The 22030-nt window shown below is 50.3% G+C and overlaps 1 protein-coding gene across 3 annotated transcripts; it reads left to right on the forward strand.

Moving 5' to 3' along the window:
• Positions 1-1221: 1221 nt before the first annotated feature.
• LOC140599036 (tumor necrosis factor receptor superfamily member 10A-like) lies at positions 1222-21743 on the forward strand. Of its 3 annotated transcripts, none has more exons than XM_072758705.1 (11): positions 1222-1343; positions 8636-8723; positions 9929-10057; positions 12455-12569; positions 13680-13759; positions 16007-16114; positions 16486-16528; positions 16630-16651; positions 17889-18161; positions 19662-19704; positions 20766-21743. In XM_072758705.1, exons 1-11 carry the CDS (start codon positions 1272-1274, stop codon positions 21068-21070), a joined length of 1278 nt encoding a protein of 425 aa, XP_072614806.1. In that variant the 5' UTR covers positions 1222-1271; the 3' UTR covers positions 21071-21743. The 3 variants fall into 3 exon arrangements, with proteins under 3 accessions (XP_072614806.1, XP_072614808.1, XP_072614807.1); XM_072758707.1 differs by having other exon boundaries at positions 16486-16524; positions 16626-16651; XM_072758706.1 differs by lacking the exon at positions 16486-16528 and having other exon boundaries at positions 16587-16651.
• The last annotated feature ends 287 nt before the right edge of the window (positions 21744-22030 follow it).

Genomic DNA, 22030 nt, shown 5'->3' on the forward strand with positions numbered 1-22030 from the left:
AAATAAATAGATAAAAGTCTTTTTAAAAAAAGATTTTATCCATTTATTCATGAGAGACACAGAGACATAGGCAGAGGGAGAAGCAGGCCCCATGCAGGGAACCCGACCTGGGGCTCTATCCAAGGTCTCCAGGATTACGTACGCCCTGGGTTGAAGGTGGCACTAAACCACTGAGCCACTCGGGCTGTCCCAGCATCTGACTCAATCTCAGCTCAGGTCTTGATCTCAGGGTCATGGCTTCAAGCCCTGCATTGGGCTGTGGAGCCTACTTAAAAATAATGATAATGGGGATGCCTCGGTGGCTTTTGGCTCAGGGGATGATCTGGGTCTGGGCACCGAGTCCTGCATCCCTGTGGGGAGCCTGCTTCTCCCTCTTGTCTGTGTCTCTGTGTCTCTCATGAATAAATAAAATCTTTTAAAAAATGATAATATTAATAATAATAATAAATAACAGGGGAAATTCGGACACAGACACGCACAGTGGGAGAACACTGTGTGAGGATGAAGACAGAAATGGGGTGATGCTTCTGTAAGCAAGGAATGGGAAAAATTAGCTGACATCACCACATGCTTGGGCGGAGACTGCAAACAATCTCTGACTCAGAAGGAAACAGCCCTGCTAAACGTCTCCTTCTCGGACTTCCGGTTTCCAGGACTGAGATAGAATGAACTTCTGTCGTTTAAACCAGCCAGCGTGTGGTCCTGTGCTATGGCAGCCTAGCAAGTCTACACAGGGTCCTTCCCCAGGGCCTGTCTTGTCTGCTCCCTTTTCACTCTAAGGACAGTTTCTTTTCTTTTCTTTTTTCTTTTTTTTACAGGATTTATTCCTCTGAGGCAGAGAGAGAGAGAGAGAACAGGCAGGAGCTGGGGGGAGGGGCAGAGGGAGCCCCAAGAGAGGCCCGACCCCCTGACTCTGGAATCCTGACCTGAGCTGAAGGTAGATGCTTAACCCACTGAGCACCCCGCTCAGGAATCCCAAAGACGGTTTCTTTTGCCTAATTACACGTCCTTTTACGAATGAATGGGACTAGTGGCACCGCCTCCTGGTCACCCCGGCTGGAAAGTTCTGGTAGGACGAGCCAAGGGGCTGTGAGCAGGGAGGGGAATTCCTGTCCTTGGGCTGTAGGGCCACTGACTCCTCCCCGGACCGAAAAAAAAAACAAAAAACAAAAAACGGCGGAAACTTTTATTTCAGGGCCGCCCCGCCCACCGGAGGAGGCTATAAAGGAGGCGCCCGGAGCGCGCTTCGCCGTCGTCCTCCGTGACCAGCGATGCCTCCGGGATGGCGCGTCCTGGGGCGGGTGTGGGCCGTCTGTCCCCTGCTCTTGCTCCTCAAGGCCCGGGTGAGCACGGCTCGGTTCCCGGGGCCGCCGAGGCCAGCGGGGTGCTCGGGGCGCGCGCGGGGGGCTCGGGGCGCGCGGAGGGGGCTGGGGCGCGCGGAGGGGCTCGGGGCGCGCGGAGGGGGCTGGGGCGCGCGGGGGGCTCGGGGCGCGCGGAGGGGGCTGGGGCGCGCGGGGGGCTCGGGGCGCGCGGAGGGGCTCGGGGCGCGCGGGGGGCTCGGGGCGCGCGGGGGCGGGGCGGGCCAGGCGCGGCGCCACCCGGGCGGGGGTGGGGGGGGCGGGCTCCCCGGCCTGGCTGGGCGGCGGTGACTCAGCGCGCCCCGGGCGCCCAGGTAGGGAGGCGGTGTCGGTGGGTCTCCCCCGAGTTTGCGCCGGGGGCCGGAGCTGCGCCCCGTGCATTCTTTTTCTCTTTATTTGAGGCGCGCTGGTTCGCGGTACCCCGGGATGACGCGCGGAGCCGGAGGCACATGCGCTTAACCGTTGCGCCGCCAGGCCCACGCCAGGCAGAATCTTTAGCTCAAAGTTGCGTCATTTGCTAAAAATGATCTTGGCAGAAATGGCGTCGTAGCGATGCGATCATTTTTTTTTTTTTAAGATTTTATTTATTTATTCATGAAGATAGAGAGCGAGAGAGGCGGAGAAGGTAGCAGGCTGCTTGCAAGGAGCCCGGTGTGGGCCTCGATCCCCCACACACCATGAAGCCGGGAACGTAGGCAGATGCTCAACCGCTGAGCCACTCAGGCGTCCCTGAAGACTTTGATAAAGTGTCGGAGAGCCCCAAGCAGAAAATCAGTGTTCTCCGCCCCTGAGTGTTAGTCTGAAAAGGCACTAGAGACTGATGACTCGCCGGCGGTACTCCTCGAGCCTGCAGAGGATGAGAGGCCTAGGCTCTCTGCACCCGGCCATTCGCCGAGTTTGGCTACAGTGTTGCTGTTTTTCTCCCTGAAAAAGGATGCTTTTCTGTTTTTTTTTTTTTTAGATTATTATTATTTAAGATTTTATTTATTTATTCATGAGAGAGAGAGAGAGAGAGACAGGCAGAGGGAGAAGCAGGCTCCTGCAGGTTGCTTGATACGGGACTCGGTCCTGGGACTCTATCTAGCATCATGCCCTGAGCTGAAGGCGACGCTTAATCACGGAGCCACCCAGACGTGCCATTTATTTACTTTTTAAAAACGTTTTGAAAAAAATAAAAATAAAATAAAAACGTTTTGCTTATTTTAGAAAGTATAAGGGGGGGGGGGGGGGAGAGCTGAGTGCAGAGCCTGTCATAAGGCTCTATCTCACAACTCTGAGATCATGACCTGAGTGGAAACCAACAGTTGGATGCTTAACTGCATGTGCACCCCCCCCCCCCGCCCTATTTTAGTGCTCCTAAATAACGGACAGTCTGTCAGTTTGAGGTTGTTTGGTATTCCTGGGTGCAGTCCAGTCTTGGCGTCATCTGCCTGGAGGGCATTCGTACCTAACACCTTTCTTCCCCCCCCCCCCCTTTTTTTTTAAATTCATTTATTCATGAGAGACACAGAGAGAGAGAGGCAAAGACACAAAGACACAGGCAAAGCAGGCTCCATGCTGGAAGCTTGATGTGGGTGGAACTTGTTCCTGGGACTCCAGGATTACACCATGCACCGAAGGCCTGCGCCAAACCCCTGAGCCACCCAGGGACGCTCTCTTTTTTTTTTCCTTTTTTTTTTCACTTTTATTTATTTTATTTAATTTATTTTTTTAATTTATGATAGGCACACAGTGAGAGAGAGAGAGAGAGGCAGAGACATAGGCAGAGGGAGAAGCAGGCTCCATGCACCGGGAGCCTGACGTGGGATTCGATCCCGAGTCTCCAGGATCGCGCCCTGGACCAAAGGCAGGCGCCAAACCGCTGCGCCACCCAGGGATCCCTTTTTTTCCTTTTTTATTGTGAATTTTTCTTTTCTGTTTTATTAATAGTAGTTGACATACAATATTATATTAGTTTCAGGTGTACAGCATAGTAATTCAACATTTATATCTGTTACAAAATGATCATAACAATACCTAGTTACCACCTGTAACTGTCACCGTCCTGTACCTTACATCCTATGTTTCGTCCCCATGACTTCCTTGTTTTATAACTGGAAGTTTGTACTTCCAGATCCTTTAATTTCTTTCTTTCTTTCTTTTTAAAAAATTTTATTTATTTATTCATGAGAGATGGCAGAGACATAGGCAGAGGGAGAAACAGTCTCCCTGCAGGGAACCCGATGTGAGACGCGATCTCAGGACCCCGGGATCATATGTGTGTCATGTATTAACTCATTGTGGTTTTGATTTGCATTTCCCTGATGAGTGATGCTGAGCATTTTTTGTGGGCTTGTTGATCATCTGTGTCTCCTTTAGAAAAAAGTCTACTTGGTTCCTCCGCCCATCTCTTAACCTGATTTTTTTTTGTTTTGTTTTTGTTTTTGTTTTGTTTTTATGGAGTTTGTATGAGTTCTTTACATGTTTTGGATGTTAAGCCCTTGTTGGATTTCTCATTTGCAAGTATATTCTCCAATTCAGTAGATGGGCACTTCATTTTGTCAATGGTTTCCTTCTCTCTGCAAAAGCAGAGAGCCTTTTAGCCCATGAGACTGGTGGGTCATGCTTCAAAATATGGTGTTTGGTGCTTATTCAGGGTACATTCTTCCATCAGTTTTGTTTTATTTTATTATTTATTTATTTATTTATTTATTTTTATTTATTTATGATAATCACAGAGAGAGAGAGAGAGACACAGGCAGAGGGAGAAGCAGGCTCCATGCACCGGGAGCCCGACGTGGGATTCGATCCCGGGTCTCCAGGATCCTGCCCTGGGCCAAAGGCAGGCGCCAAACCGCTGCGCCACCCAGGGATCCCTATTTATTTATTTTTTAAAGATTTATTTATTTATTCATTCAGAGAGAGAGAGGCAGAGACACAGGCAGAGGGGGAAATAGGCTCCATGCAGGGAGCCCACGTGGGTACCATCCCGGGTCTCCAGGATCACACACCCTGGGCTGCAGGCGGCGCTAAACTGCTGCCCCTATTTTATTTTTTTTTAACATTTATTTGAAGGAGGGGGAGCAACCACGAGGGGAGAGGCGAGGGAGGAGAAGAGGGAGAAGGAGAAGCAAACCTCCCCACTGAGCAGGGAACCTGCTGAGGGGATCCATCCCAGGACCCTGGGATCCTGACTTGAGCCACCCAGGCGCCCCTTTCATCAGTTTCTTGTCACAAATGCTGAAGCTTTAGGGCAGGGAGAACTTCAAATCTGCAGCTTCTGGAATTAGCCTGCCAGTCTGATAGTGACAGTGCAAGAGAAATGCCTCTCTTCTTCTCTGCCTGGCTCAGGGTTCTCAGGACCCCTCCCAGGACCTTCCAGTCTGGGAGGCTGGGGTGGCCGGGAAGAAGACGCTCACTTCCCATTGGTGGCGTGTTCTCGTTCACACAAGCACTTCACTTCTTGCAGGCTCTTTAGGATTTTTCCACGTGGTTGCGGTTCCCACATGGCATTGCGTGTCTGTCTAGTGGGCAATTCTTTAGTGATTTCTTGGTACAGTAGCAAAGGGGCTGGAGGGGACTGAGCCTGAGCCTGAGCAGGTGCTGGAGGGAGCCTGGGGGTGAGGGTGGGGGTGGTGCAGGGAGCAGGGGGACCTGTGGCTGGGGCGAGCCTTGTGGGGTGGGGGATTGCTGCTGGTAGGTGGGCCACAGCTGGGGACCTGGGGACCCCTTAGTCACCTGCACGGAGGTCTAGGAGGTGGGGAGTCCAGCACGTGTCTGGTAAAAATCTACCAAAAAGGAACAAAAAGGGGGATCCCTGGGTGGCTCAGTGGTTTGGCACCTGCCTTTGGCCCAGGGCATGGTCCTGGAGTCCCGGGATCAAGTCCCACATCGGGCTCCTTGCTTGGAGCTTGCTTCTCCCTCTGCCTGTGTCTCTACCTCTCTCTGTTTCTCTCATGAATAAATGAATATAATCTTTAAAAAAATCTACCAAAAAAACTCAGAATACAAGGTAATACTTTCTTGAAAATGAAAAATCCGTGTCGCCCCCCGCCCCGCCACCAAAAAAATCCATGCTGAAATAGCATGAATTTAAAATGAAAACATTTTATTTTATTTTAAAAGATTTTATTTATTCATGAGAAACCGAGAGAGAGAGAGAGAGAGAGAGAGAGGGGCAGAGACACAGGCAGAGGGAGAAGCAGGCTCCATGCAGCGGGGGGCCTGATGCGGGACTCGATCCTGGGTCTGCAGGATCAGGCCCTGGACTGAAGGCGCTAAACCGCTGAACCACCTGGCTGCCCAAAATGAAAACATTTTAAATAAAGATGAAAGGGGACCTGGGAACCTAGCACTTGGTCAGAGCCTGCCTGCTTTCCTATCCCAACTCGATTTCCGGGAAAAACTTACTCACCAAAGCTGGAAGCAGTCTACTGATTCAATTTTTTTAAATCTTGCATCATGCTCCTGTTGCTGAGTTGGAGGGGGGCTGCGATGTTGCCTCCACCCTTGTCCCGAGTCATCAGGGTACAGACGATGGGCCACCAGGGGTACAGCTGAAACCACCAACCCTCCTGCCCCTGCTCTGGTTCTGGCTGTGGGTTGAAGTACTGTTTCCGGGCTCCGAGAGCTGGGGGCTTGGCAGCACCCGCCAGCAGAGGAAGTGGGCAGGCCAGCGGAGGGGGCTGGACATGTGGCCTGATACTGGCTTGACATGGGGAGGGCAAGTCCCCACTTCTTCTAGTGTCATCTGCCCTCGCGGGGCACCCCCTTGCGGGCTGAGCTGATAAACCTTGGCAGGAGGGAGGAAATGGCCTCCCATTATGTTCTTGCCTGAGAGAGTTCCAGAAACGAAAGCTGCTGGGACGCCTGGGTGGCTCAGCAGTTCAGTATCTGCCTTCAGCTCAGGGCGTGATCCTGGAGTCCCGGGATCGAGTCCCACGTCAGGCTCCCGGTGTGGAGCCTGCTTCTCCCTCTGCCTGTGTTTCTGCCTCTCTCTCTGTGTCTCTCATGAATAAATAAATAAATCTTTTTTTTTTAAAAAAGCTTTTCTCTTGTTTTGAGATATTTTTTTTTTAAAGGCTTTTAATTTTTCAGGTTTCATTTTGAAATACCTTTGGACTTTGGAAGTACCAAAACATTCCAGATGGTTGTGCAACAGTGTGAAAGGGCTGGATGCCACCATAGTGTACACTTTCAGACGGTTACTTTTAAGTGGCACGCATGCTAGCCCACAAAATAAAAAATGATACCCCTCCCCCCCCGAAAAAAAGAAAAGTAAAAGCCCACAAAATAAAATTAAATAGCACAGACTGGTAGTTAACTATCCAGATCTCTCAGAGGAAGGTGTCTGCCCTCCACGCTCAGAACCGGGGGGTGCCCAGGGCGAACGTTGAAGCTGTGCCCTCCTCAGGTCACCTGTCCCACTGACGTCCTCAGGCTGAGTTCTCAGTCTTCTCTACCATAGAAGGGACTCTGTCCTTGCAGCTGCAGCATCTCCTAGGCACATGACCCATGACACCCTTTCCCTGCCAATGGTGACTTGGGTGACAGTTCAGGTGCTGTTCGCCAGCTCTCTTCACTGTACGGTTAGTATTTTCTGCCTCTGTAATTACCAGGTATCTTGCTGGGAGTTGCCTTGAGACTAGGTAACTATCCTGTTTTCCCAGGAGCTTTTCATTCACTAAGTGCGTTCATTGATAGAATGTTGCCTGAACCAGTTACCATTGTAGAGGTTGCAGACATTTTCTTCCTTAAGCCCATCTAAATATTTTCTGTTACTTTATTGTTTTGCCCCAGGTAAAATGTAACCTAAAGCAGTAAAAACTGAAAACAATCTAGTGTTCCAGTGAGGGGAAGAGAAAAAAAGGGATGTGGAGAAGGGAATAAAGGAAGCAAAAGCCAGGAAAGAAAAAAAAAAGAATCCAAGAGAAAGTGGAATATTAAAAACACAATGTAAGAAGGCAGAAGTAAACTTAAAGACGGTGGGGGTCCAATACTTACAAATAGATTGAACTTTCTGAAGGATCAGGTTGGAGTAGAAGGGAAAATATGGGGATGTGGTGTTTTTAAGAGCTCTGCCTAAAAGTAGGTAGCACAAAAGGTAGGTGGGAAGTGAACGGAGTGAAAGTAGATGGAGTGAAAGTAGACGGCAGGTCCTTCTCACCTAGGGGTTGGCGGGAGTGGCATTGTCACAGTCCAGCAGGAGAGTCTTGCTAGTTCTGTGTGTGGCTGGAGGTGCCATGAGCAGCAGCTCAGGGGTTACAGATAAATGTCACTGAGCAGGCAAGTTTACAAAGCAGAATTCAGCAAATGGCAAGGATCTGGGGCACTAGCACAAGAGCAGGAACTGACATAATTGCCTGGTGAAATCTATGATTTCAAACTTAGTAAGAGATTTTAATATACCTCAAAACCCGATAGATTGAGCAGAAACCAATCAGTAAGGATGCAAAAAATTAGAACCATATCGTGACCAGTCAGCAGTGTGTGTGCACCTGGATAGCAGGTTCCCAACCGGTGGGTGATGTGCTTTCTTGACACAGATAAATGGCTGCTTAACAGATTAACTAGAACGAAAAAAAGTACTCGGGGGCCCCTGGGTGGCTTCGTCCCTTGAACGTCTGACTCTTGATTTGGGCTCAGGAGCTTGATCTCAAGAGTCCTGGGAATCAAGCTCCGTGTTGGGCTTCACACTCAGGATGGAGTCTGCTTGGCGTTCTCTGCCTCTCTCTCCCTCTGCCTCCCCTGCTTGTGCACTCTCTATTTTAAAGACTTTATTTGAGAGAGAGCGAGAGCACACACAAGCACAAGTAGGGGGAGAGGCAGAGAGAGAGGGAGATGCAGGGTCTTCACGGAGCAGGGAGCCTGATGAGCTCCATCCCAGAACCCTGGGAATCAAGATCTGAGCTGAAGGCAGCCACTTCACCGACTGAGATACCCACGTGCCCTGAAATAAATCAGTCTTGGGGAAAAAAAAAAAAAAAAAAAGGAATACTTATTCCCAAAGGATCCATCGCATGCAGGATCCAGTTCTGGCCGAGCCAGTAGGTGAGACAACAACAACAGAACAGTGTGCTGTACCACATGTGTTTGGAAACAACGAACATTTACCCCCACAGTAACACTGCTCCATATACCGAGTCCAAAAGCACAGAGCTACATAGGAAGTTTCCACCCCCATGAAGTGGTAGGTGACTGTCTACCTCTCTGCTCCTATGTGTCCAGATAGAGGGTGTGTGTGGCTCTGTCTGTAGCAGAGGCTTCTCTTAACACCCGTCTCCTCTTTCTGATTGAAGGTGCCCATGGCAGCCATTGTGTCCGATTGTATGGAATATGAATATAAACCTGAGGGTCTCAACCTCTGCTGTGAAGAGTGCCCTGCTGGTGAGTCCCAGAGTATCTTCTGGATCCTTGTGAGGTGGCTCTCCAAAGCTAGAGAAGGAAGGCTGTGGGCTCTTGGAGCAGAGCTGGAGGTGGGGTGGGGAGAACTCTGCTGGCTCAGGTGGGTGGACCTCTCCTTGGCACCCACCCACTCCCTCTGTGCCCCCACTCTGGGGGACTTTCACACAAACAGGTTTGTGGGCTGGTTTTGTTGGGTGAGATGCCTATAGCAGGTGGAGGACAAGCTGGGGGTTCATACCTAGGCTGGATACTGTTACCTCCCCTCCCGTTGGGGTTACTGTGGACACCTGCTGGTTCTAGCAGGGCAGGGGCCACTGCTGTCCTTAAGCACAGCACATTCATGGAGGCTTACTCACCTGCATGCGGATACTCTGAATGAGCTCCATAAAGCAGGTGGGGGCTGCACCCCCCTCCCATTCTGTGTCACCTCATCTACACATGCAGACAGATGTGCACGCACTACAGTCAGAGCTTCAGAGGTCAACCACACACCTGTACCCATCACCACCTGTATGTTCCACGCCCACGCTCTGCCGGCACAGGACACCTGTTTCAGGGACCAGACATCCTACCTGGGCTACTCATCCTGTACACTCCTAACACATCTGTCTGTATACTGCACATCTGTGTGTCCTCATCTTTGTACACATGGCACCCCCCCCCCCCCCCACAGGCACAGCTCATGGGGAGGTGAATTAGACAGTTGTTTCAATTGGAAACTTTGTAATTCAGACCCTACAAATTGCAGTTTGTGACAACTTCCTCCCAGCAAGGTGTGATTTGACTCAGCTACAGCCTTTGCACGAGACAGGTCCTAGAACTGAGAGCTCCTCTGAGATTGGTCAAAGACCTCTGTCTCTAGACCTCCAGTGTCCCCTGTAACTCCACCAGAAGCTGTCCAGCCCACTCTGGAGGGCTGGGGCTGAACACACAGACGCTGTCAGGTTCTTAGGTGGGCTCCAGGGTGTATGCTGAAAACCATCTGCTTGTGTGTCCTGCAAGATGTCCCTGAAAGCCGAGGGGCATCAAGTCCCTGGGTTCCTGAGACACATGTGGCCAAGTTGTCAGACTAGAATGCTCTAAGGAAATGATTGCTGAGGGCTGGTCCCCAAGTGGAGGCCTCAGGCTGGGTTGGGTTGGGTTTGCTCTGGGCCCCCACCTCACCTCTATGTGCCCCCCCTTCACAGGCTATTATGTCAGCAAACACTGTGATAGAAACCATGGTGCTGGGGTATGTAGCCCGTGTGAACCTGGAAGCTACCTTCCCTACCGAAATGGGGAGACAAATTGTCGGCTGTGCAGTCAGTGCCGAGCGGGTAAGTGGACTACAGCCAGGCACAGTGGGATTTGTTTCTTAAAACATAGCCCCCTTCGACTCAGCTTGTCAGCATTGCCCCAAGGAATTATTACAGATGAACGCAATGATAGAGCTGCCATGTATTTAGTCAGTCTACACAGAATCAGGATTTTTAGGAACACTATATGCAGGAATAATACGCAAAGATTCATCTATATATGTTAGCAGCAAAGTGTTGTATTTTTTATTTTTATTTATTTATTTTTAAAGATTTTATCTTATTTATTCATGAGTGACACACACACAGAGAGAGAGAGAGGCAGAGACATAGGCAGGCTCCATGCAGGAAGTCCAATGTGGGACTTGATCCCGGATCCCAGGATCAGGACCTGAGCCGAAGGCAGACACTAAGCCACTGAGCCACCCAGGCATCCCCAAAGTATTTTAAAAAATGTAATTTTTTAAAAAAGATACTATTTGCATTAGCAAAAAATAGGATTCTATGAGATAAATTTAGCAAAGGATGTATAAAATGTTAATGTGAACAAACAACATTTAAAGAAATCTACACATGAATCTACATAATAAGTAAGAAGACTCCATGTTTTAAAGAAATCAGTTCTCCATGATAGGGATCTTAGACTCTGCATTTCCAGGAAGAATCCCAATGAAAATAATTCAATCATGCTGTATATTTTAAATACAGAATTTTTATTTATTATTATTATTTTTTAAGGTTTTATTTATTTGAGAGAGAGAGAGCAAGAATGGGAGGGAGAGGGTGAGGGAGAGAGAAACTGAAGCCGACTCTGTGCTGAGCAAAGTCCATGCTGGGCTCCATCCCATGACTTCAAGATCATGACCAGAGCTGATACCAGAAGTAGAATGCTTAACTGACTGAGCTAGCCAGGTGCCCCCACAATTTTTATTTAAAAAAAAAAAAAACTTAACAGAAATTTTCATGAAATCTGATGAGCTGACAGTTACAGAAAAACACTCAGGAAAAATGGAAAGAGCGTACTGGCTCTCCATGTGTTAAGGCTTAGTGCAAAGAAGCAGTGAGACCGCGTGTGATGTTCACGTAAGGCCAGTGGAAGAGTCGACAGCCCTATCGATGTGGAAGATGGTATGTGGCACGGTTACTGGGCCCCCTACCGCCCCTAGGAGGAAGGGTGGCATCTCAAGTTTTACTGGCACAGGTTGCTGGCTGTCCACACAGAGCAGGCTCTAATGCAGGACAGGAGGCTTCCGCTGCCCACACAAGTCAACTCCTGAAGCATAGGCCAAATGTGAAAAGTCAACCTTTAAGAAGCAAATATAGAGCATGGGGGCACCTGGGTGACTCTGGCTGAGCGTGATCCTAAAGGTCCTGAGATCGAGTCCCGCATTGGGGTCCCCACAAGGAGCCTGCTTCGCCCTCTGCCTGTGTCTCTGCCTCTCTCTCTCCGTGTCTCTCATGAATAAATAAACCTTTAAAAAAACAGAAAAAAAAGAAAAAGAAAATATAGAGTATGACTTCGAGGCAGTGGAAAAACATTTTATGGGAGTCCTAAAAGTCACAAACTGTAAGAATGAGGTGGGTGAAAGTGACTGCGTTCAAATGACCAACTTCCATTATTGCAAGATACCCACGCTTTTAGAAAGTTAGGCTGCAAAGTGGGAGAATGTATTTATGTTACAAGCCATGCAGAATCACATCCAGAACAAACAAATTAGGAAGGAGGCTTGAAAAAACACTCAAGTGGAGAGACAGATGTGGCAAAGAAGGTGAGACCTAGGTGACCAGCAGACACGTAAAAAACGCTGGAGTAGACAGACGTGCTGTCACCGTCTAGCAGGCTGATGGAGTTGCGGTGCAGATGTCAAACATTCGTGGGGGAGAGCAGAGAAGCAGAAGTCCTCTTCAACCTGAGGACAGCAGAAGGGCCCCCCTTTCCCCCCATGGGGGTGATGTCAGCATGGCAGGAGGCAGGGGTCCCCTGTCTGCCATCCTTGCTCTCTGAGGTTTTATTTATTTATTTTTAAAGATTTTGTTTATTTATTCATGAGAGATACAGAGAGAGAGAGAGAGAGAGAGAGGCAGAGACACAGGCAGAGGGAGAAGCAGGCTCCATACTGGGAGCCTGATGTGGGATTCGATCCTGGGTCTCCAGGATCAGGCCCTGGGCTGAAGGTGGCGCTAAACCATGAGCCATTCGGGCTGCCCTCCCTCTGAGGTTTTATGCACACAGCACCCGGGGCAGCAGTGCGCTGTCCTTGGTGGGGCCCACGGCAGATGGAGAAGTATGGGTGGTTTCTGAGCAGGTGGCCTTGGCGGGGACAGGGTTCATGCCTTCCACCAAGGTGCTGGGCATAGCCTGTGTGGGAGGGGACGGCCCTGGCCTAGCACTGACCCTCAGCCTTGCCCTTTCAATAGACCAAGAGGTAGTCTCTCCGTGCACAGCGACCCGTGACCAGCAGTGCCAGTGCAAGTCCGGCATCTACTTCTGTGACTCTGAAAACTGCATGGAAAACTGCTTCCGGTGTAAAAGGTCCTGGAGACGTGGTTGTGGGCCCCTCCCGTACCCACAGTTCTGCAGACCCTAGGCCCCCAGTAGTGGTGGAGACCGTCCAGACACAGGCAGCAGTGTCTGGAGGGGCAAGGGCATGGAGGGGCCCAGCGAGGGGAGGAGGGAGCAATAGAGGATTCCCGGGGGAAGAGCTGTCTCGGACGGCGCCCTGTGGCAGAGCAGAATGACCATCGTCACTGTGAATGTCCTGTGGTGCTGTAACAGTGCCACAACTGGGTAGTTTTGAGAAAACCAACAGAAGTGTATTCTCTCACAGTTCTGGAGACCAGAAGTCTGAAACCAGTCGGGGCCGTGCTCCCTCTGCAGGCTCTAGGGAAGGACCCTGCCTCGCTTCTTCTGGCCTCTGATGTTGCCAGCACTCCTGGTGCTCCTTGGCTTACCTGCAGTCTGCTTCTGTCTTTTCGAGGTCCTCTTCTCATGTTTGTGTGTCTCTCTCTTCACATGGCCTTCTGTCTGTCCCAACACAAATTTCCCTCCTGTAAGGATGCCAGTCATCGAGCAGTCTGGTGTGACCTCGTTGTAATGTGATCAGGTCTGCAAAGACCCTGTTTCCAAATGAGATCATTTTCTGAGGTTCTGGGTGGGCACGGATTTTGGGAGGACCTTAATGGGGACAGTGATAGTGGCAAAGCCACCTGAGAAAATAGCTCTTGAACTGTACCTTCTTGTATCTGGCAAGTCTATAGTAAGGACTGCTTTCAGGTCTGGTTTGATTAAGGTTCTGGTTTCTATGGATTCTCTTGCATGTCCCATTTTCCATGTGTTTCACCTTTGCACTAACTTCTACAGTTACAGCAGGGCCAGTGCTCACAGTCACATTCAGCTCTATGCAGAAACAGGGAGGCTCCCCCTCCCCCAATACACCACAGAGGGTGGGACAGAGCTTTACTCTTCAATGACCAATTTGTACCAGACAGCTGGGGTGATGCCAGGCAGTGATTTCCTGAAAGCTAGTGGGCCATCCTGGGAGCTGAGGCTCCTCTAACACCTGGCCTGTGGGTGGGGAGAAGGATGTTTTGGGCTGTACCCTGGCAGGGAGAAATAATGCTCCAGGTTTCTTCACTTTTTCAGTTGTCCTGACCATGTCATCTTGCCCTGCAATGCCACAAGGGATACAGTTTGCAACACGCAGCATACTACAGACATACCAGGTAAGAATTTGATGTCATCTCTTAACTCCAAGTCAGCAAACTTTTCGCGTAAAGGAAAACAGGTTAAGCTTTGCAGGCCATACGGGCTGTCGTCACTCCTCAACTCTGCTGCCATAGCAAAAGAAGACAGAGTAAACAGATATGTTTGACTGGGTACCATTAAAACTTGACTTGTAGGAATAAGCAATGGGCTGGATTTGGCCCACGGGCCATGGTTCACAGACCTCTTTGAGTAAACAAACCGGTACCATGGTGATGAGCTACGGCTGTGTGGGCTGGCATGTCCTGCCTCACGTCCAGTGCCCCACAGAGCAGGTGGGAAGTGGCATGGCTGGCTTCCGTGAGGCCTGCAATTTTATCCTGCCTAGTAGCACCCCTTCCCGTCTCTCCTTTCATGTGATCCCTAAAGCCATGCACCAGGTCCCTGCCTTCAAAGGGCTCTCCGTCTGTGGAGGGACATGAGGATTTGAGGCAGGCACAAGTGATGCCCGAAGCCTTTGATCTTGTACAGACACTTGGGCTGAGTGTCTGTGCAAGACTCATGCCTGCTTTGATATAGAATCATAGGCAGGATTTTTTCTTAGTTTTGATAGTTAAAACTGACCCCTGAACAACATGGGGTGAAGGGTGCCGATTCCCCAGGCCGTCGAAAATCCATGTACAACGTTTGATTCCACCCCCTTCCCCCCAAATATGAACTACTAATCACCTACAGTTAACCAGAACCCGTAGTGGTGACACGGAGAGTTGATTCTCTCCTGTTTTGTACGTTACATGTATCATATATACTGTATTTTTCCAACAACTTGAACTAGAGAGAAAACGGGATCCAGGGATTCGTAAGAGAAGATAACGTGTACAGTACCGTACCATATCTATTGAAAAAAATCTGCATCTAAGTCATCCTCACAGTTCAAAACTCAGTTGTTCAGGGGTGAGCTGTATTTATAAAGGTTGGTAATTACTGACAAAATTAGGCTAAAGTCCCTTTGTGTTGGGAGTATCCCCTCCTCGGCGGGGTGCCTTACTCACGCCGGGGGATCTCCTGGTTCACGCCCTTCATTTATCACTGGCTTCTGTACAGCTGGAGCGCTTGTGTCCCGTGTGAGAAATCTGGGCTCCCCTCTAGACAGTTTGTGTTTTTTGTTTTTTGTTTTTTTTTTTAAATGTTTGTGTTTTTTTTACCTTTCTGATTTTGTTCTACAGTGAACTTGGCCTTCGTTTTCTTTTTTTTTTTTAATCTTTTTATTTATTTATTATTTATTTAAGATTTTATTTATTTATTCATGAGAGACAGAGAGAGAGAGGCAGAGACACAGGCAGAGGGAGAAGCAAGCATCATACAGAGAGCCTGATGTGGGACTTGATCCAGGGTCTCTAGGATCACGCCCTGGGCTGCAGGTGGCGCTAAACCGCTGCGCCACCGGGGCTGCCCTGGCCTTCGTTTTCTGCGTGGCATGGGGTAGGAGGTCCAGGTTCAGTGTGTCTTTCTAGACGTACATACAAATGAGCCCATGTAGTATTTTGCAGACATCCCCTTTCACCTGCAGGCAGTGTCAGGTGGTTGTAAAGCGAGCATCCCTATGAGTGGGAGGCTTTCCTTCTGTGCAATCTCGGGCCAAGCCCACCTTTACAGCGGGCCTCGACGTCCAAGGCACAGGATCCCCCAGCTCTTCCTCCATATTGTCAGGTTGCTCTTGGATGTTGGTGTGTCCATTTACCTTGCAGAATTGGCTTGGTGATTTCCACCAAAAAAATTTGATGCGTGTGACTTGTACTTTTAAAGGATATTTTAACACCCCAAAAAAGAACAGATTAGGAAAGATCTAACCTAAGCACAAAGAAAATCTTTGAGTCAAAAATTGGCTTCAGTCAGGTCTGGCCATCCTCTGCCTCCTGCTGGAGGTGGCTGTGACCCCTCACGCCGGAGCTCCGTCCTGGGATACCAGGACCTCTTGCTGCACTCCTGGTGATGCCGACCTCTCTCCTCCCGCCTCCAGCCACCTGAGCAGGATCCCTCCAGTCCTCTGAGCCTGGGGTCCTCATCTGTGACCCAGGAAGCATGAGCCTTTCCTGCCTCCCAGTTGGGACATTCAAGACGATGATCAGCGGGAGAGGGCTTGGGGCCTGGAGAGACTGCAGTGCTGCAGGCCCTCCTGGGAGCGGGAACTTGGCTGTAGCATGTCACTTGAGCAAGGAAAGTATGCTTGACCCTACTCCACCATTTTCTGCTACATTTCCTTCCAGAAAAGAAACCCGAAGGTTGGTCCCTCCAAATGTTTGTGCTGGTCCTCATCGCCATCATCATCATCGTCGCCCTCATCTTCCTCCTCGTTTACTGCTATAAAAAGAAAGGTATAAATTCACGTCAGCTCAGTCCTGGAAAAACCAGCTCAGCAACCGCATCAGGAGCTCAGAAGTGGAGAGCCGGTGTTAGGAGACCCCGATGGGGTCTTTTACATTTAGAACACAGCTGTGTTTATTTTCTTGTTCTTGTGCCTGAGCTCGGAACTCAGGCACTGGGAGCCGCCTGCCACCTGCTTCTGGCACACAGGTCTTGAGCCCAGGTCAGGTTGGCTGGCTGCAGATGCCATGTCCGAGGTGCTGTGGGCCAAGAGGTGGGGAGAGACCAGTGCTGTGTCCGCATGGGGGTGCCTGGGTGGAGGCAGGGGCCCCCGGTGCTGGCAGAGTGCCCCGAGGAAGCTCACCTCCCATGCTCTCCGCAGGTATGTGGCTCTACCAGAGGTTCATCAGCTTGTTGAAAGGCAAGTACTTTGTCTTGAATTCAGAGCATTTCTTTCCCTCATGGAAGTCCTTGTCCTCACAGGTGCCCTTTTTGTTAATTTCTTCTCTTCTTGGTCTTCAGGAAGGGTGGACGAACGAAGCAGCACTGTAAGTATTGTTCTGCAGTTTGCCTGATGATAGCTCCGGGCCTTGGTGGGTGCAGAGTCCCAGCAGACATCCCGGGGGTGGGAGCGTGGGAGCCCCTGCCTTCCCAGCCGCATCTGCACCTGCCTTGTTAGAGCCCCAGAATGTGCTGGAAGAAGACTTAAATTCTGCAGGTCTAGGCCAGAATGGAAAATAAGGCAGAGAGGGGCAGAAGGCTCTGCGTGATGCCCTGGGGCTGCTGTAACAGGTCATCACACACCGGGAAGCATGAAGCAATAGAGCCTCTTGTCTCCATACCTACAGGCTGGACTCTGGCATCGGGAATGCGTGGGGCTGGCTCCTTCAGAGGCTATTGTGGGGGGTTCCTTCCTGCCTCTGCAGTCAGGGCTGGTAACCCTGGTTCTTCAGCAGAGGCATCACCCTATCTCTGGTTCTCATCACGAGTCTATGCATCTCAGACAGAGTCTGTCTCTCAGGAGGACACTGACCACCAGCTTTAGGGTTTGCATTAATCCAGTGTGAATTCCTGTAGTCGGGTCCGTTTTGGGGTACCAGAGGTTAGGATGTGCACATGTAGACACAACACTGGGGTGCTCCCAGTTTGGTCCCAGACCACTGCCTGTAGAGCACACAGCGCAATAAAGCCAGTTAGATGAATTTTTCATTTCCCTGGAGTGTATGAAAGTTATGTTTACACCATAGTATAGTCTGTCAAGTGTGCAATAGCTCAGTGTCTCAGAAAACAGTGTGCATACCCTACTTAAAAGATGCTTTAGTGCTGGGGGGTGCCTGGGGGTTCAGTACTGTGAAGAATAATGCCCAAGAAGTGCAACAAAACAAGATCTGCCTGTATCTTTGGGGGGCCTCCCTTCAACCCACCAAAGGCTTGAGTTGGGGGGTCTTGGGATGGCCCCCCACTAGGAGTTGCTGGCAGAGCAAGGATTTCACCCCATGAAATATTCTCTAAAATTGCATAGGGATGCCTGGGTGGCTCAGTGGTTGAGGGTTTGCCTTTGGCTCAGGTCGTGATCCTGGAGTCCTGGGATGGAATTCTGTTTCGGGCTCCCTGCAGGGAGCCTGCTTCTCCCTCTGCCTGTGTCTCTGCCTCTCTTTCTCTCATGAATAAATAAAATCTTTTTAAAAAATTTCCTGCTTACCCATCAGACAGTTGGCATCCCCCTCCCCCCCGAATATGTGCAGCAGGCTGCTGTGACCAAAATAACTTTGTCTTTGCCCACAGAATGGCCCTCTGCAGGTTGAGACACTGCTCCCTTCGAACCCTGAGAATCACCAGCCAGCCCTGGACATAGAAACATTGTTGCTGGAGGAGGAGCTTGAGGACAGCCCCTGCCCAAGGCCCTTGGAGGAGACCGAGGAGGGCATTGAGCTGCAGGATGTGATGGTTAGAGAGAGCCCCCCAGCTCCAGAGCAGGTGCTACAGACTCCTGCTCTGGCTGCCTCTGTGTCACAGAACCAGAATGAAGTGTTCCCCTCCCTTAAGAGTCTGGAACAGGTACGTGAGCCAGCCAAGGGGGTCTGAGTAATGACAGCCTGTGCTCGTGGAGCACTCTGTGTGCAGAGCTCAGTGTTAACTGGTGCCATGCATGCTTTTGCACAATTCCTTTGTGAGTTTCCTGGGGCAGCTTAAACAACAGGTGTTCCTTGTCTCCGTGTCCTGGAGGCTGGAAGCCCAGGGATGGGGTGTCATCAGGGCTGCATCTGCCCGAGGCTGAGAGGGCCCATCTGTGCCAGGCCTCTGGAGTCTTTGGGGCTCCTTGGGGAAGCGTCACCCCACCCTCTGCCTCCATCCTCACGTGGCATCTCCCTGTGTGCGAGTCTGTCTAAATCTCCCCTATTTGTGAGGATACCAGTCACTGTTAGAGTGGGCCCCCCATGACCTTGTCATAACTACTATCCACCACAACCCTGTCCCTGGCTGCAGTCACGTACACATTTTGGAGTCTAGTGTCCAGGGGGATGCAGTTCCACCCACAGGAGCCCACAGGTGCATGACGCCACAGTCTCTGAGTGCGTGCATGTCTTGGGTTGGCACACCAACACCTGCTAAGTGGCTCTGGGGAGTAGGGCTCTTCAGGAGGAGGGGGACAGAGCCCATGTTTAGGGAATGATGCGGCCTGGCTTCTGAATCCTACAGGCAGGACACAGGTGAGTCCCAGGGAAGAGGTCCCAGGGCTCCTGTGCCAGATGCCGTGGACCCTGGAGCCCCCTGGCATGGGTGCAGAGGTTGCAGACTACACTGTGGAAACTGCATTCCTGGGTCGGGTGCCCTTAGGCATTTGAGGGAGACAGCCCCTGAGTGTCTTCAGACTCCCCGAGGCTCTGAGAGGAGTCAGTACAGAAGCTGGGAGCCCTGCCAGCTCTGAGTGTCAGGAGGCAGGGGGCTCCCTCTCAGGCTATGCCACGAGGACACCTCCCTTCTTACCCTGTTTTACAGCCAAGCAGCCAGTGCACAGAGCAGGGAGTCATTTTCTGGGGCCAACAGCACTGGGTGCGAGGCAGAGCTGGGGTCTGAAGGCCCGGCTCTCGTGTCCACAGTAGGTAGCCTGACAGCGATGGGGAACCTGACCTCCCCCGTAGGAGAAGTGGGCTTTGGAGCTGCAGCTCATGGGCAGCTGGGTGCAGCTGGTGTGGGCCTCCACTGGGAGACTGCATCTGAGTTTCCTAGCATCTCACTGTGCATTTCTATGGACAAGTGTGCTCTCTGAGCATTCTCTGGAGCAGAGCAGGTCACCCCCAGGTGACAAAGTAGAGCTGTTCTCCACCTGCCCAAGCAGGGGCCACTGAGCTGCCTCTGGGCCCAGGGCATGTCCTGGGGGACAGTGACCCATAGGACATAAGTGGCCTGTGAGCTCTCTGTCCCCATGGTGGATTCCTCGAAGGATATCACATGTCCATAGAGGCCCACCTGCCCCCACCCTGCTCCTTCAAACCAGATTATGGTTCTGTTTCAGCCTCCTTCTCCTGGAACAATTTTATTTTTTTCCCTCCACAGGAATATGCAAAGAGATATTTTGTAAAAGATACATCAAATGAAGGTACATATTCTGAATTTCCTTTTTTTTTTTTTAAGATTTTATTTATTTGAAAGAGAATGGGGGGGGGGGCATGAGCAGGGGGAGGGGAGAGGGAGGGGGGAGAAGCAGAAGCAGACTCCACTGAGCAGGGAGGTCAATGTGGGACTTGATCCCAGGACCCTGAGATCCTGACTTGAGCCAAAGGCAAACACTTCACTGACAGAACCACCCAAGTGCCCCTGAATTCCTCATTTATAGCAACTGTTAAGCCTTCATCTTGCTTGGCCTATGTGTCAAGGCCTGGTGTCCTTGTTTCCAAGGACCATGTGCCAACCTGAGATGCACTTTTTCACACTCAAGAATGACGTTAGGGGAAACAGCACTTGTCAAACATGAGTTTTGGGGGGGTTCATAGAAATTGGATACCGCTTTGACTTTATGACATGTTCATGTCTTTAAGGAGGAATGAATGGTGGTAGGGAATGCTTGTTGTACCCTTGATGAATAGGCCCCTCTTGGTAGTCATCAAAGATTGAGACCTACTACGTGCCAGGTGCTTTTTATATAGTTCATCTTCACAGGCAGCTCTACAAGACCGCCCCATTGTCCAGGCTTAAAAACATGACAGTCTGAAACTGATAAGTTGCAAAACTTGTGCCAGGTCTCAGATCCTAACCGTGGTCCCCAGCTGACACCAGGCCCTCTCAGTCTTGAGCAGCCTACAGCCTCTATCAAGAGATGTTAAGAGAGAGAAGCAGGGCAGGTGAACTGCAGCAGACTGTGGATCCCCGTGCAGCCCCCAACTGTCCCGGATCCTTGGCTCCTCCCAAGCTCCAGTGATGAGCAACAAGCCGGCAAGAGCTGTGGCCCCACCTCAGTCTCCTGGCCTCGTACCCAATCTGTGACATTGGTAGGGGGTCGCATAGGACCTTTGACCTCCTGGTATGGTGTGCTAGCTGGCGCCCAGTCCCCAGGGGACAGGAGGAGACACCTGTGACTGCACCCCTGGGGAGTAGTGACAAGAGGTGCCACACAGTCCTCCCAGAAATGTAAAGTGTTCTTTTTGTTCTTATTTCTTTCAGGTACCACCAGGCTCTATTATGAATTTGAAGAAATGATCCTGGACAAGAACTGGAAATCGCTGATGAGACTCATCGGTCTTGAAGAAAAGGACATTGAAACTTGCAAGCACGAAAACCCAGACAATTTGACGGAGCAGCATCATAAGATGCTCCTCAGGTGGAGGAACAAGCTGGGAAGGGAAGCCTCAGTTTTTAAACTGCTGGCTGCCCTACATAAAATGCAACTGCATATGTGTTTGGAAAATATTATCAACGTACTACTTGTTGAAGGCATCTTAGGCAGGCATGCAGAGACCTCAGATTAAACTTTTGGCATGGAATTAAGCCTTTACACAGGATCTGACCTATGCCAATGTCTACCTTTTGGAAACTTCTCAGTTTTCAGTTAGAAAGAATCATGTGCGTCGGTTCAGTGTCTCACTACATTTTAGTGAGAGTGCTTCCTGCCAAGATTAGTTGTGGGGATCACCCGTGGCCAAGGTGTAACCAGGGGTGAGCAGGTCCTCACTAGATTAACATTCCTCAGGGAACTTTCCCCAAGGGAAATTGTTTTTCTATTTAAAACAGTATAGCTGCTTGTGCTGAAGTCTTTAGTGTCCAGGATGTGAATGAAATGCACAGGATATAAATGAAATGCAGTATTCCTCAATCGCACGTTAGTGACTACTTTCAGTCACTGACCACAATAAGCGAAGCATTTAATTTTATTGTAAAGTTAGCATTAGTTTAGTGAGTATAAGTTTTTCTGTTGTGTTTTCCTGTGTTTGTGGTTTTTTTTTTTTTTTTTTTGTATTTATTTTGATACTGTGCAGGAGTGAAGGGCAGAAGGGGAGGGAAAGGGGAGGAGAAAGTTTAAGCAGGCCGCCCAGCCTGATGGCGGGCTCCACTACATTCAAATCAAAAGCCACATGCTTAATCAATGGAGCCAGTCAAGCACTTTTGTTATTTATTTTTAACTAATAAAATTTTTATCTTAAATAATGTTTCCCCTTCTTTCCCGTGTGTACACAACTTTGGGTCTGCTATCCCTGGCAGGGGGTATCGTGCACAGAGGAAGACATGGACCCCCAGGATTTAATTTACCAGTGGGAGGGCTCTGGCATGGGGGCCCAAAGCTGCAGAAGCCTCTTTTGGTTTGTGTTCCCCAGGGGTCTCTATGTCCAGAAATACTCATGCCTCAGAATGTGAGCTCTGCTCTGCCCTGCCCTCCTCACCACAAACATCAGTTCCTGGATGTGCTCACAGATTAGCCTGCTTATTTCCAT

This window comes from Vulpes vulpes, chromosome 5 (genome assembly GCF_048418805.1).
Source record: "Vulpes vulpes isolate BD-2025 chromosome 5, VulVul3, whole genome shotgun sequence".
Taxonomy (NCBI): Eukaryota; Metazoa; Chordata; class Mammalia; order Carnivora; family Canidae; genus Vulpes; species Vulpes vulpes.